We start from the raw sequence: 14,165 nt of genomic DNA on the forward strand, positions 1-14,165 counted from the left end.
AAAAGTAGTATTTATGAAGATGATGATTTTGTATCATTTTATACTGTAATAAACATAACTATCTCAAAATCATGCAATTTACACATTTTCATTTGAAATTTATTGTTCAGTGTTATGGGCGCCAAGTAGTTTTGTAGTGGCAGTAATAATTATTTTAGATATTCTGTGTCTTGTATTACTGCCAATTTAAACTTCTCGCCGCCGACGCCGAGTTTTCTGTTAGATTGTGACGGTGTTCTCTGCGAGAGGGCACTTGTTACGTGTGGACACCGGTGCGAGTGTCCATCCGACCGACATCTGGAGACGTGAGGGAGCGACGAGCAGTAAGTTCTTTGACAGCGGCCAAGCACAGCAGACTGGAAAGTAGAGCGACACGGAATCGAGCAGCAGTGTGCAACTGCCAACGTGGGGCGTGGCCAAGTGTAGTCGGACATGGTCGAGCTGGGTAGCGGAAGACGGCAGTTAACAGTCAGTGAGGAGGAACGGTGGAGAAGTCTTTTTTTTAATTTATTGGTTTTGGGGACGTATCCACTCAGCCATCTCAATAATGGAATATCAGTTACGAAGATACGAACATCAGGAGAACACAGCCACCGAGTCCTCAAGCGAAGAATCCGACCCGGCCGGGAATCAAATACGGGGCTCTTCGCTTAACAATCGGCCGCGCCGACCTTGCAGCTATCGAAGCGGACCGGTGGACAAGTTGGTTACAGAGATTCAGTTGAGAGCACAAATGGCGCATGCTCTTCTGGCCCGTATCTGTTAGCTGCTGGTCATTGAGTGTAGCCCTATTGGTCGACTAGTTCAAAGTGCGGCAGTGTGTATCTAGATAGGTGAGACCGACTTGCATCTGTTGTAGCTGTACAGAAGAAGTGCGAGGCCATGAAGAATACTGTCTGGTGAACTGCATTATTGCATGACAGGGCTGTGTTGTAAGAGAGAGTAATATTTTCATTGTGAAATTATTTACACTGCGAGAGCATTGTTCCTCCGTTGTATACCTGTGATAAATTATAGTGTATTGTACTGCTCTCACTATGGTCCGTGTCGTAGTTAGTTTGTGTAGTTGTGTTGCCTTTGGGACTGGTCGATAGTACCAGACTGTAGATATCATAGTGAGTTGGTCGCTTTCTTACTTATTCAGTGTGCCTGAGAGTAAAGGTAATCACGGGGCAAGCTTATTTTATATAACTAATATGTGGATGTCTTTCAGAATATGTTTTCAGGAGGTGGTTTCCCAGCGCTCTTCTACATTTGAAAAATGTCATATTACCGCCATGAACTGGTGACAAATTATTTATACAACCGTCTTCAGTCATCCGACCATCACTAGGTTCGTGAAACTATTCACAACATCCTGTCAGGCGAAACATAAAATCTTTATCAGATAATAAAACCACGAATAATACACTGTAATACAAATTACGTCGTCGATATATAAACACTTTTATGAACCTGATTATGGTCAGACTATTGAAACTGGTTGTACAAATAAAGTACTTTACCAGCAGATCAAGGCGGTAATGAGACATTTTTCAAATTTTAGTGTAAGTTCTGTTGTTATTGTTGCCCATTTGAGTTAAGAATTATTATATTTCTTTCTGGGCGAAATACTGTTTTATTTATGGTATCAGCAGTTTCCTGAATTCATTATTTGTGCTTAAATTTAATTTTCATATGCGCTCGCATGTTGTAATCTGTTCTTTAATAAAAGAACTATTTAATGTAAATCCACGCTCGCACAACCCCCGCAAAACTCCATTCCACCCACAATGAGCAAAACAATTTCTATTACATAAATGTGTAGGTTGTATGGCTTATTTTAGTAATCCAGTATTATGCTGTGATTATTTAGAATAAATAGGTAAAAGAGAAATACAGAGCCAGACGCCTACATTCTTGTCATTTCGTTGCTACCTTACAGCTTTCTTGTACACAGCAATATCACCGTTGTCGATCAACTCGATGTACATGTCTCACTGCTTTCTAATTAGAATCTGCGACTTACACCGTCTCGAATGTGCCTGTCATCACAGCTCGCGCTCATCTTGTGAACACGAGAGGTAAATAAGAATCTCACGTAACGGAAAAATATTGACTAACCCTGTAAAAATGCTCCAGAATGATGACCTGTATGATTTACACTCTACGTTTGGGACTCAGCGTGGAATGTTCCTCTCCTGTCGCCGACCACATACTCCACTCACGAAATCTCGCGAGCGAGTTCGTTTTGCGACTTAATTACGCCGCTGCAGCTGAAATGTTAGTCGGCGCAGCCATATGAACTTCTCACACGCATGTCGCTCTGTAGACAAGGCTCCTCTGCAGTGCTCAGATCTGTGAAACTAGATTCAGTTGTTACGCTTCCTGCCCCACTGTTTTGAGTCCTGTAGCGCTCTGACTGCTACACAAAAATTTCCACAACTCCGACCACTAGACTAGAAGACAAAATAAATCGTGTCGCCTGCACTCGACTGTCTATTAGTGTCCGACAGAGATGTCTCTCGGTATATGTTAACAAATGGGACGATAAAACATTCAAATCGTATGCAAATCTTTGGCTTACCTGGAAGAACTCAGTTTTTACAGCGTAATTCAGTCTCCCCTGATTGTCACAAAAATCCTTAACCACACTACACATTCCCTCCGAACAGTTTGGCTGTGAATCCGTACGTCTCTATTACCCACAAAAACCTGTTTCATTCTCCTCACTGCTCTGCGCCAAACAGGGACTGAAGAAAAATTCAGAACTTCACTCTGCGGCCCCCGCTCTGCTCAGCATGATCTCCCCGACGCCGGGAAAAGATGACTGACATTTATACCTATCTGCTATTCAGCACCGCCTACGTTTTATCCTCGGTGGCTGGTATTCCACCTTTTCTCCCAGTAACAACACACTAAGAGATCCTGCTCTTGGCCATACGTTTGGTACCAGTATTGATCGTCACAGCAATTAGAAAATATTATCTGGCATCATGGTAAATCAGTCTCATTAGTGCAGGACTGAAGGAAAAGCTACACGCAGTAAGGCCGCATCTTCCAAAATCCAGCGGACGCTAACGCTCTCGTTATTAACTCGGAAAAATTCCGCTGCAAACTGTGGCTGTCCTCTCAAATGGTTGAAATGGCTCTGAGCACTATAGGACTTAACATCTGTGGTCATCAGTCCCCTAGAACTTAGAACTACTTAAACCTAACTAACCTAAGGACATCACACACATATATGCCCGAGGCAGGATTCGAACCTGCGACCGTAGCGGTCACGCGGTTCCAGACTGTAGCGCCTAGAAACGCACGGCCACAACGGCCGGCTGTCCTCTCAAATTATGGTTGCTCCCATAAGACTCAAAAGCGGTACATTGCAAGTACATTGTTACCTTAAGATCCGAATTTGTTACGAAAATCTGAAAGTGCGAAGGTTTGTCGTTTTTACCGGATACAACTTTGCTTATTTACCTATGATATGTTTAAGCTGCGTGGTGGACTAGACACTCGACACAGACCATTCATTTTCCAGATCACAGGAAACATGTCAGCTACCAGCGATGCAGGAGCGTCGTTTCGGTTGCCTACTCAAACGGCGCTTAATACACAAGTCCGTCAAGTCGTACTCAACTGGATAGGATAATGAGTGTACGCACAACAACAGTCCAAAATCATTATTTATGACGCAAGAGCAACAGATAAACAAAATGGATGTGTCATTAATGCTGTTAAGTTAGCAATACGTTTTAGTAGACGTTGACAGTTGCTGTAAATGTCCTATACTCGCTAAATGACCTTTTCGCAGACTATTAACACGTACACTGAAGTTAGTGGAAAGTGATGAAGCGCTAGTCCGATATTTACTACACTTCGTGGAGGTGTTCATCTCACAGTGGATAATAAATAACACCTAACACTATCTGAACAAACGCACCGGGACACCTATTAATGGACATCAACGTGGGGTGTGTCTGTTGCCTTCTCTTCTTGCCACATTTTTGTCTTGCGTCTGTCCCGCTAAAACTTGCTCTGCATCGTACTACAGTCAGCTGTGTGCAATATGTGATTATGAAGCCCCGCGTCGCTCACGCCAACGATTCGACTTTCTCAATGTCCGAAAGATTACGGTAACCTGCCCGTGCGCATCTTACAGGTATGCTGTGTTGAAATGTCCACCAGAAAATTTCTGTTACGATACGCACACTCAACAGCCATCAAGGTTTGACATCATACTTAATCTGCAGGAATGGCTTTTTCTGTACTGAAATATACTGAAAGTAATCCCCCTTAAGGATGAAATGTTAATCAACATATCCCACTGTTGTGGAGAGACTGGAGTATCCATTTGGTAGCGTTCGAGGTGTAACACTTCGTTTCCGTCATTGTATTAATGAAGACGGTGAATCGCTGTTGATTTCAGAAACGCCGTTCAAACCTTATATGGCGGAATTTGTCTGCATATCGCAAAAGGAACTTCCGCTACTGTGTGCCTTGTAACCGATAGTAAAATAACTGGAGTGTCACCTGGACCAGCTAGATGAAAAGACAGTTAAAGAGCGTTCTTAATTTTCCAGGAAAATAGTTATTTCATCCAGGCCATGAACTTGACTTTAATGGTGCTTTGGCTACTGAAATAAAAAATAAAAAACTGTGCGAGGAGTTTGTAGCCGCGCTGCAGATTTTTGGTAAAAGTGTTGGGAGAAGACTGTAACAAGGGTTTGGTATTAAAATGTAATTTAATTATCATTGTCTTTAGCACAGTGATTACATAGAATATCGTAATGGTTACAGAAAAGATAAATAGCAAGTCCTACTTTATTTTCGACGCTACAGTTGCTCAATCGGCTCTGGACTTTTTTGGCTTTTTGCATTCATTTCGACGCAAGCTTTCCTCCGACTTGCGTTTCGTATATGTCGGAGTCATATGAAACGACATCTTTAATTATTTTGTAATTTTCAATTTAATACTAATATTCACTTATATTCCACGGCATATATCAGAATTCCGGCCGCAGTGGCCGAGCGGTTCTAGGCGCTACGGTCTGGAACCGCGCGACCGCTACGGTCGCAGGTTCGAATCCTGCCTCGGGCATGGATGTGTGTGATGTCCTTAGGTTAGTTAGGTTTAAGTAGTTCTAAGTTCTAGGGGACTGATGACCTCAGCAGTTAAGTCCCATAGCGCTCAGAGCCATTTGAACCATATATCAGAATCAGTGTCCTAGCTATACGTGCTTCCGCGATAACTTTACGCAAAGGTAATTCTTAGCAATCACGCGCACGCGCCTAACTTCTACGGTGACGTCACAGTCAGAAAAAGTACTGCCGACGAACACGTCCAGACATGGTCTATCTGTTGTGGGCTCTAACATCGTTTACGCATTATTAGTCTTGTGGTTATTACTGATTCAAATCTGACGGTGTATTGTCAGACAAGGTATTTTGGTCGCCGAGCGACCATATGTTTCACGTCAAACCCAAGGGTTTTTTGAAGTATGAGTCTTTGGAATATATATTCTCTACACCATGTATGACACCCTTTCACTTCCACATTTTCACATGTATAACGAAATTTGCAGGCGGAAAACTTTTCATCCAGTGAGGAGATGATGCTAGCTGTACATTGGTATTTTACGGACTTCGCAAAATCGGAGTGCAGTGCTGGGAGGTACTCATTGGAAGACACTGGATAAAAGGTAACAATATGAAATGGGACGACGTAGACAATTAAGTGCATTTTGACCTACAAACTCGCAGTGTGAGAAATTTCGGCCTGTACGTACCCAGGATGTACATCATGGTGAAGCAGTTGTCGAAGGCGAGCCCGACGAGGAAGCGGCAGAGGCAGAAGGCCCAGAAGCTAGAGGCGAAGGCGGTGGCGATGCCGGCGGCGGCGCCCACGGCGTTGGTGCCCACCAGCGCCGGGATGCGGCCCCAGTGGTCGGCCACCCAGCCGAACACCACGCCGCCCAGGATGGCGCCCGCGAAGAAAACCGACTGCGCCACCGAGCCCAGCGCAGACTTGTCGCACACCCACTCCAGCTGCCGGGCACAAGGACACTTCGTAGTCATACGAGAATTTCCATTCGTTAATGAGCCAATGTTACACTACTGGCCATTAAAAGTGCTACACCACGAAGATGACGTGCTACAGACGTGAAATTTAACCGACAGGAAGAAGACGCTGTGATATGCAAATGATTAGCTTTTCAGAGCATTCACACAAGGTTGGCGCCAATGGTGACACCTACAACGTGCTGACATGAGTAAAGTTTCCAACCGATTTCTCATACACAAACAGCAGTTGACCGACGTTGCCTAGTGAAACGTTGTAGTGATGCCTCGTGTAAAGAGAAGAAATGCGTGCCATCACGTTTCCGACTTTGATAAAGGTCGGTAGCCTATCGCGATTGCGGTTTATCGTATCGCGACATTGCTACTCGCGTTGGTCGAGATCCAATGACTGTTAGCAGAATATAGAATTGGTGAGTTCAGGAGGGTAATACGGAACGCCGTGCTGGATCACAACGGCCTCGTATCACTAGCAGTCGAGGCATCTTATCCGCATGGCTATAACGGATCGTGCAGCCACGTCTCGATCCCCGAGTGAACAGATGGGGACGTTTGCAAGACAACAACCATTTGCACGAACAGTTCGACGACGTTTGCAGCAGCATGTACTATCTGCTAGGAGGCCATGGATGCGGTTACCCTTGGCGCTGCATCACAGACAGGAGCGCCTGCGATGGTGTACTCAACGACGAAACTGGGTGCATGAATAGCAAAACGTCATGTTTTCGGATGAATCCAGGTTCTGTTTACAGCATCATGATGGTCGCATCCGTGTTTGGCGACATCGCGGTGAACGCACATTGGAAGCGTGTATTCGTCATCGCCATACTGGCATATCACCTAGCGTGATGGTATGGGGTACCACTGGTTACACGTCTCGGTCACCTCTTGTTCGCTTGGCGGCACTTTGAACAGTGGACGTTACATTTCAGATGTGTTACGACCCGTGGCTCTACCCTTCATTCGATCCCTGCGAAACCTACATTTCAGCAGGATAGTGCACTACCGTATGTTGCAGGTCCTGTACGGGCCTTTCTGGATACAGAAAATGTTCGACTGCTGCCCTGACCGGCACATTCTCCAGATCTCTCACGAATTGAAAACGTCTGGTCAATGGTGGCCGAGCAACTGGCTCTTCACAATTCCCCAGTCACTACTCTTGATGAACTGTGGTATCGTGTTGAAGCTGCACGGGCAGCTGTACCTGTACACGCCATCCAAGCTCTGTTCGACTCAATGCCCAGGCGTCGCAAGGCCGTTATTACGGCCAGAGGTGGCTGTTCTGGGTACTGATTTCTCAGGATCTGTGCACCCAAATTGCGTGAAAATGTAATCACATGTCAGTGCTAGTATAATATTTTTGTCTAATGAATACCCGTTTATCATCTGCATTTGTTCTTCGTGTAGCAATTTTAATGGCCAGTAGTGTATATATATTTGTTGATATACAGTGACTAGAAAATGAATCACCCCCAGGAGATGGCTGTATGTCGATGTAACTTCATATATGTGCACACCATCGGCGGGTATATAAATGATTAGAGTTGCAATTCTCTGTGACAGGTAGAGCGCTTACCAGACTGCTTTAGCATTGTTTCTGTTTAGTGTTGTTGTCGCTGGTGGGGTTCGTAATCCTCTGATTATGCTCGCGGCCCTTACGAACCATAAGCACGATCAGATGATGAGTGATAACTGTTTAGGAGACAGAGCTACCGTGAACTGGAGCGAGACAATCAGCACCTGACAGTGAAAGGGCCCTCATTGTGGGTCTCCATTTGGCCGATTGGTCTAATCGTGCATTATATAAATTTGCCAGGCATTCAGATGTGACAATGACGTGAAATTGGACTGCATGGAAACTTGCTGCCAGATACAGCCGTCTTCAAAGTTTCGGTTGACCGTGGCGGATCACCACATGAGAAGATCGCCGTATTGTGCACTTCCGAGAACAAGTTGATTGGTTGCTTGGTAGATTTGGTGGAGGGGACGGAACAGCGTGTTCATCGGTCCCATCGGATGAGGAAAGGATCTGGAAGGAAGTGGGCCGTGCGCTTTCAGAGGGACCATTCCGGCAGTTGCCTGAAGCGATATAGGAGAACAAGTAATGGTATTTCTGCAACATCCTGTGTTAGCCTGCGCTATTGGTCAGTGACTAGCAGCAGGCACATTAGGGAATTACCGTCTCATACGTAGACTGCATTTATCACCACAACACAAACGGCTGCGTCTGGAGTGGTGCCGCAAGCGGGAAGCATGGACTCCTGGTGAGCTGCGTCCTACTGTGTTGAGCGATGAACCGCGGTTCGGCGGCGAGCGGGGCGGTGACCTGCGCAGAGGTCCCATTCTTCCAATGCCTTTGCGGGACACAGCGAATTCATTCCTGGCGTTCATGGTATGGGAAGCCAGGCCGGCCGTGGTGGCCGAGCGGTTCTAGGCGCTACATTCAGGAACCGCGCGCAGGTTCGAATCCTCCCTCGGGCTTGGATGTGTGTGATGTCCTTACGTTAGTTAGGTTTAAGTAGTTCTGAGTTCTAGGGGACTGATGACCTCAGAAGTTGAGTCCCATAGTGCTCGGAGCCGTTTGAGCCATTTTTTGTCTTCGTCGTTCCGGTGTCAGAAACGATGATATGGGCCGCCGTGCCTAAGCACAAGATACAACGGCTTTTTGACATGCAAATGGAATCAGTGCATGCATCCAGCCCAAAAGATTTGCATATTCGTAATCACTGAAATAGTATCACTAATGTACCATCATATACCCTCCCAACATTTGACGTTTAGTTTTCTCCTTCCTTTCTGGGTTCTTCACTTTTTTGTCAGACACTGTAGTATAATAAAACAATTATGCCAAAGGCGTCGTCAATAATTAAGACATCATCTCCATTTGTACAACATGTGTAATGGGCACAGGGTCAAAGCGAACAGTTTAACACCATTACTTCGCCTATGGACTATTGAGACAAAGATGATGTCATAATTATTGACAACGCCTTTGGCATAATTGTTTTATTATTCTCCATTGCATGATGTAATTTTAGAAGTTTTACTTCTGATGAAGGTATATTTATATGTACCGAAACCTTGGTCAAGAATTTTAATAAAAAATTTTATCCTGCAACTGGTTTTTGCTGTCATCCTTTTATTGTGAAGAATTTTAACAGTTGCTGCTGCAGCCATGTTTAAAATCTTGAGACACTGTAGTCTCGAAAAAATCAGGGTGTGATGCCCCAGTCACGAGCAGTTGCATTCATGCATGCATGTCCGAAGGAACAGGCACAGCGGCGACTACAGCCATCACGAAATACATTCAATTACGAATATGGACTACCGTCAGCTCTATAATGGAATAACGGCAATGAAAATATGTGCCGGACCGGAACTCCAACCCAGATTTCCCGCTTATCGCGAGTGGTCGCCTCACCATTTGGCTATCCGAGCACGATTCACGGCCAGACCCAAACTTCCATATGTCGTCAACCATAGGAGTACAAACAGTAATCGTGCATCCGTTATGTGTGTTCCGGAAAAACATACCTGGATGTCCGAATGAACATTGCATCGTGATTCGGAATAAGACAGGCACTACAATATCTTATTTATACGCTGACACCGAGCAGGCGACTTTCATGTAAAATGGCTCCCCTGTACGCTTGCGGAGACCGTGACCCGTTTCTCCGGCAGGGGTTCCACACGTCGCCGCTCTCTATGATTTGTCTAGGATGACGTTATAGCCCCACACCTTGGCGCCCACAGTTTTCCAACAAGCCAGCGCATATCTTGGCGAGGCACTGCAGCAGCACGTCAGTAAGCACCTGAAGATGAAGAGCAAATGTCTCACTGAAATATCGTGCAGCTTTCACTATATTATTTGACGCGACTCCCATGAAGCAATGAAGCGGGACCAACGTTGTCTCCATGCCGCTGCTGAGATAAGCTGCCGTGTCCTACTGCCATGTGCTATCAATAGACAATGTTACCTCTCGCTCGCTCTCATTAACGTCTTTTATTTCTTCATTTTATACGTGTCCTCTGCTGTGACATGTTTGGTTTTTCTTCATTGACAGAGCGTTGTCTGCCGGTAGAGTGGTAACAATCTCGTAACTTGCCAACGTTTCACCTATTTCAGTGCCTGTTTACATTCTTCAATGATCTAAGCGTCATTATTAGTGCATTTGTCGGCTTTTATCAAAGTATACATAGTTCATTGAGTTTGTAGTCGACTGTTATTTAGGTAAGGTTGTTTTACCCCCTTCCATTCTTAATCTCTCAACACGCCTGCTCTACTCCACTGAGATGAGCACGAAGTCGAATCCTTCCTATAGTAAGATGGTTTGGCAGTCAGGGCAATGAGTACGGTAGTGGTGTCTCGTTTCTAAGGAACAGAACTGGGAGTGCGATTTCAACATTTTCAAAAGTGACGTGAGACACAGAGAAAGAGGGAGAGAGAGAGAGAGAGACAGAGACAGAGATTATGGAGCACGTTGGGCGACATATGACTCTTGTTCGTATGTGGAGGCGGTTTTGTACAATGGCAGCTTCTTGGGACAAGAAGTGAGAGCGAGGCCGGTATGCCTAACAAGGAAGACAATGTCAGTCAAAGGCATCGTGCAAAATCCGTTTTACCAACGATCGTGACAGAGAAATTCTTCAGTCGTTCCTGAGCGAGAAGCATACCTGGGTTGGCAACTTGGGCAGAACCGTTGTAGGAGATACTCTCAAACCAACTCCCGGGGAAAGGTTGAATGGTTTTTGCGATCTAACACGAGGTCACTTCTAGACGGGTAGCGTCGCACGATCGTCTCCACGAAGGATAAGACTCTGCTGACGACGCCGAGTCCACGCGCCACTGAGTCCATTGTCGACTCAGCGAACCACGTCGTAGTACGCAGGTAAACTCACCGTGTGCAGAAAAAATCTGGGATATGTAAATACACTGCTACACAAAACTTAAGGAAGAAAGTAACTTCAGCATGATGTGTCATTGCCAAGTAACAGACCTCAATGGAACGTACGCCATATTTACATACATCAAAAAAAGTTTTGCATCACCCTAGTTCCCAGAACTCCTGAACACAGATGTTGACTATGGATATTGCATCAAAGACACAGTCCCTTTGACTGTTCAGAGGTGTCACTAAACCCGCCTTAAGATGTAAACAACCATGCAGGAGCGGCGCCTATTAGACGGAGGGAGTCCGACAGCCGATCAGTTCGTCATTCCACCAGGAAGGAGGTACACGGCTCGTCTTGTTTGTAGTTCAACCATGCCTACACGGTCAGTACTGTGATTCGATCACGTCCGCATTGTTAGCTTGTGCCAGGAAGGGCTCTCGACAAAGGAAGTGTCCAGGCGTCTCGGAGTGAACCAAAGCGATGTTGTTCGGACATGGAGGAGATGCAGAGAGACAAGAAATGTCGATGAAATTACTCACTCAGGTCGCCCAAGGGCTACTACTGAAGTGGATGACCGCTACCTACGGATTATGGCTCGGAGGAACCCTGACAGCAACGCCACCATGTTGAATAATGCTTTTCGTGCAGCCACAGGACGTCGTGTTACGACTCAAACTGTGCGCAGTAGCCTGTATGATGCGCAACTTCACTCCCAACGTCCACGACACCATGCAGCGTGGTAGTAATGGGCCCAACATCATGCCGAATGGACCGCACAGGATTGGCATCACGTTCTCTTCACCGATGAGTGTCGCAAATGCCTTCAACCAGACAATCGTCGGAGACGTGTTTGGAGGCAACCCGGTCAGGCTGAACGCCTTAGACCCACTGTCCAGCGCGTACAGCAAGGTGGAGGTTCCCTGTTGTTTTTGGGGTGGCATTATGTGGGGCCGACGAACGCCGCTGGTGGTCATGTAAGGCACCGTAATGGCTGTACGATACGTGAATGCCATCCTCCGACCGATAATGCAACCATATCGGTAGCATATTGGTGAGGCATTCGTCTTCATGGAAGACAATTCGTGCCCCTATGGTGCACATCTTGGGAATAACTTTCTTCAGGATAACGACATCGCTCGACTAGTGTGGCCAGCATGTTCTCCAGACATGAACCCAATCGAACATGTCTGGTATAGGTTGAAAAGGGTTGTTTATGGACGACGTGACGTACCAACCACTCTGAGGGATCAACGCCGAATCGCCGTTGAGGAGTGGGACAATCTGGACCAATAGTGCCTTGATGAACTTGTGGATAGCATGCCACGACGAATACAGGCATGCATCAATGCAAGAGGACGCGCTACTGGGTATTAGAGCTACCGGTGGGTACAGCGATCTGGTCCACCACCTCTGAAGGTCTCGCTGTATGGTGGTACAATATGCAACATATGGTTCTCATGAGCAATAAAAAGAGCGAAATGGTGTTCATGTTGATCTCTATTCCAGTTTTTTGTACAGGTTCAGGAACTCTCCGAACCGAGGTGATGCAAAACTTTTTTTCATGTATGTAGAAAGATCTGCTACAGCATAGTACAGAGGTAACTGATAGAGGTACGCAATGAGATGAAAGGGAATGGCATTTTTGTTCAAAGATGATAATTATACGTAATTGACTGTGATTTACGATGGACCTGTGGACAATGTAAAAGACGGAACGTGGTTGTTAATAGGGTGTCTGGTTATAACTGACGCCAACGCATGCTACGCAATGTGCTCACATGTTAGCCTCGAGGTTGGTAAGGAGATCTTGTGGTAGGGCGTTTCATTCCTCCACCAGCGCGGTTGACAACTGGTGGACGGTAAGCGGTGCACGTGAACGTGCTGCAGTACGTCCCCTCAGTGCGTCCCACAAGTGGCCGAAGGGATTTAAGTGGGAGGAATGGGCAGGCTAGACCATTCGCCGAATATCCTCTTATTCCAAGAGTTCCTTCACCAGCGCTGTTCGATGCGGTCGTGGATTGTCATCAGTAAAAATTAAGTCAGTATCAAATGCACCCCTGAAAAGACGCGCATGCTGAAGAAGGACAGCGTCACATTAACTTCGACAGGTGAGTGTACCACGTTCAAAGATTCAGAGGTCAGTACTCCCAGGCAACATTATGCCTCCCAACATCATAAGACCTGGACCACGAAAACGATCATGTTCGCATGGTGAGAGGTGGGAATAGGTAATGCACCCAGAAACGTAGAACATGATCGTTTTGGTGATCCAGGTCTTATGGTGTGGGGAAGTATAATGTTGCGTGGGAGTAATGACCTCCACATCTCTGAACACGATACATTCAGCCGTCAAAATTACTGTGATGTTTACTCCTTCCCCGGGTGCGTCTTTTCAGGGATGCATTCAGCCCTGACTTGGGCTGGTAGAGGAATGGAACTCCTTAGTAACATTGTGGTTGTTATGGGAGCACAGCGCAGAGCATGCATTGACTTCCGTGTTGATCACAAATCCTATTAAAAACCATGTCGCATTTTGTAATGTCCACAGGACCGTCATAAATTGCAGTGACGTCAGGGTAACGACTGTCTTTGAATAAAAGTGTCATTTCTGTTCGTCTCGTTGAATATTTCTTTCAGTGACTTTGTGTACTATACTGTAACAGTGGCCCTCCCGGTTAGCCGTGCGGCCTAACGCACGGCTTTCCGGACTGGGAAGGAGCGCCTGGTTCCCGGCACGAATCCGCCCGCCGGACTTGTGTCGAGGTCCGGTGAGCCGGCCACTCTGTGGACGGTTTTTAGGCGGTTTTCCATCTGCCTCGGCGAATGCGGGCTGGTTCCCCTTGTTCTGCCTCAGCTACACTATGTCGGCGAATGCTGCGCAGACACGTTCTCCATGTACGCGTACACCACCATTACTCTACCACGCAAACATAGGGGTTACACTCGTCTGGTGTCAGACGTTACCGGCCGAGCGGGGTGGCGCAGTGGTTAGACACTGGACTCGCGTTCGGGAGGACGACGGTTCAATCCCGCGTCCGGCCATCCTGATTTAGGTTTTCCGTGATTTCCCTAAATCGCTCCAGGTAAATGCCGGGATGGTTCCTCTGAAAGGGCACGGCCGACTTCCTTCCCAATCCTTCCCTAATCCGATGAGACCGATGACCACGCTGTCTGGTCTCCTTCCCCAAACCAACCAACCAACCAATCAGACGTTACCT

General features: G+C 46.5%; 1 protein-coding gene across 1 annotated transcript in view; it reads right to left on the bottom strand.

Moving 5' to 3' along the window:
• Positions 1–14,165, bottom strand: part of LOC124595040 (organic cation transporter protein-like) — a 155,357-nt gene that overhangs the window by 48,205 nt on the left and 92,987 nt on the right. The window contains exon 3 of the mRNA XM_047133603.1: positions 5,766–6,024. Within this exon, the coding sequence (XP_046989559.1) occupies positions 5,766–6,024 (259 nt within the window). The remainder of the gene's footprint in view (positions 1–5,765; positions 6,025–14,165) is intronic.

This window comes from Schistocerca americana, chromosome 2 (genome assembly GCF_021461395.2).
Source record: "Schistocerca americana isolate TAMUIC-IGC-003095 chromosome 2, iqSchAmer2.1, whole genome shotgun sequence".
NCBI lineage: Eukaryota > Metazoa > Arthropoda > Insecta > Orthoptera > Acrididae > Schistocerca > Schistocerca americana.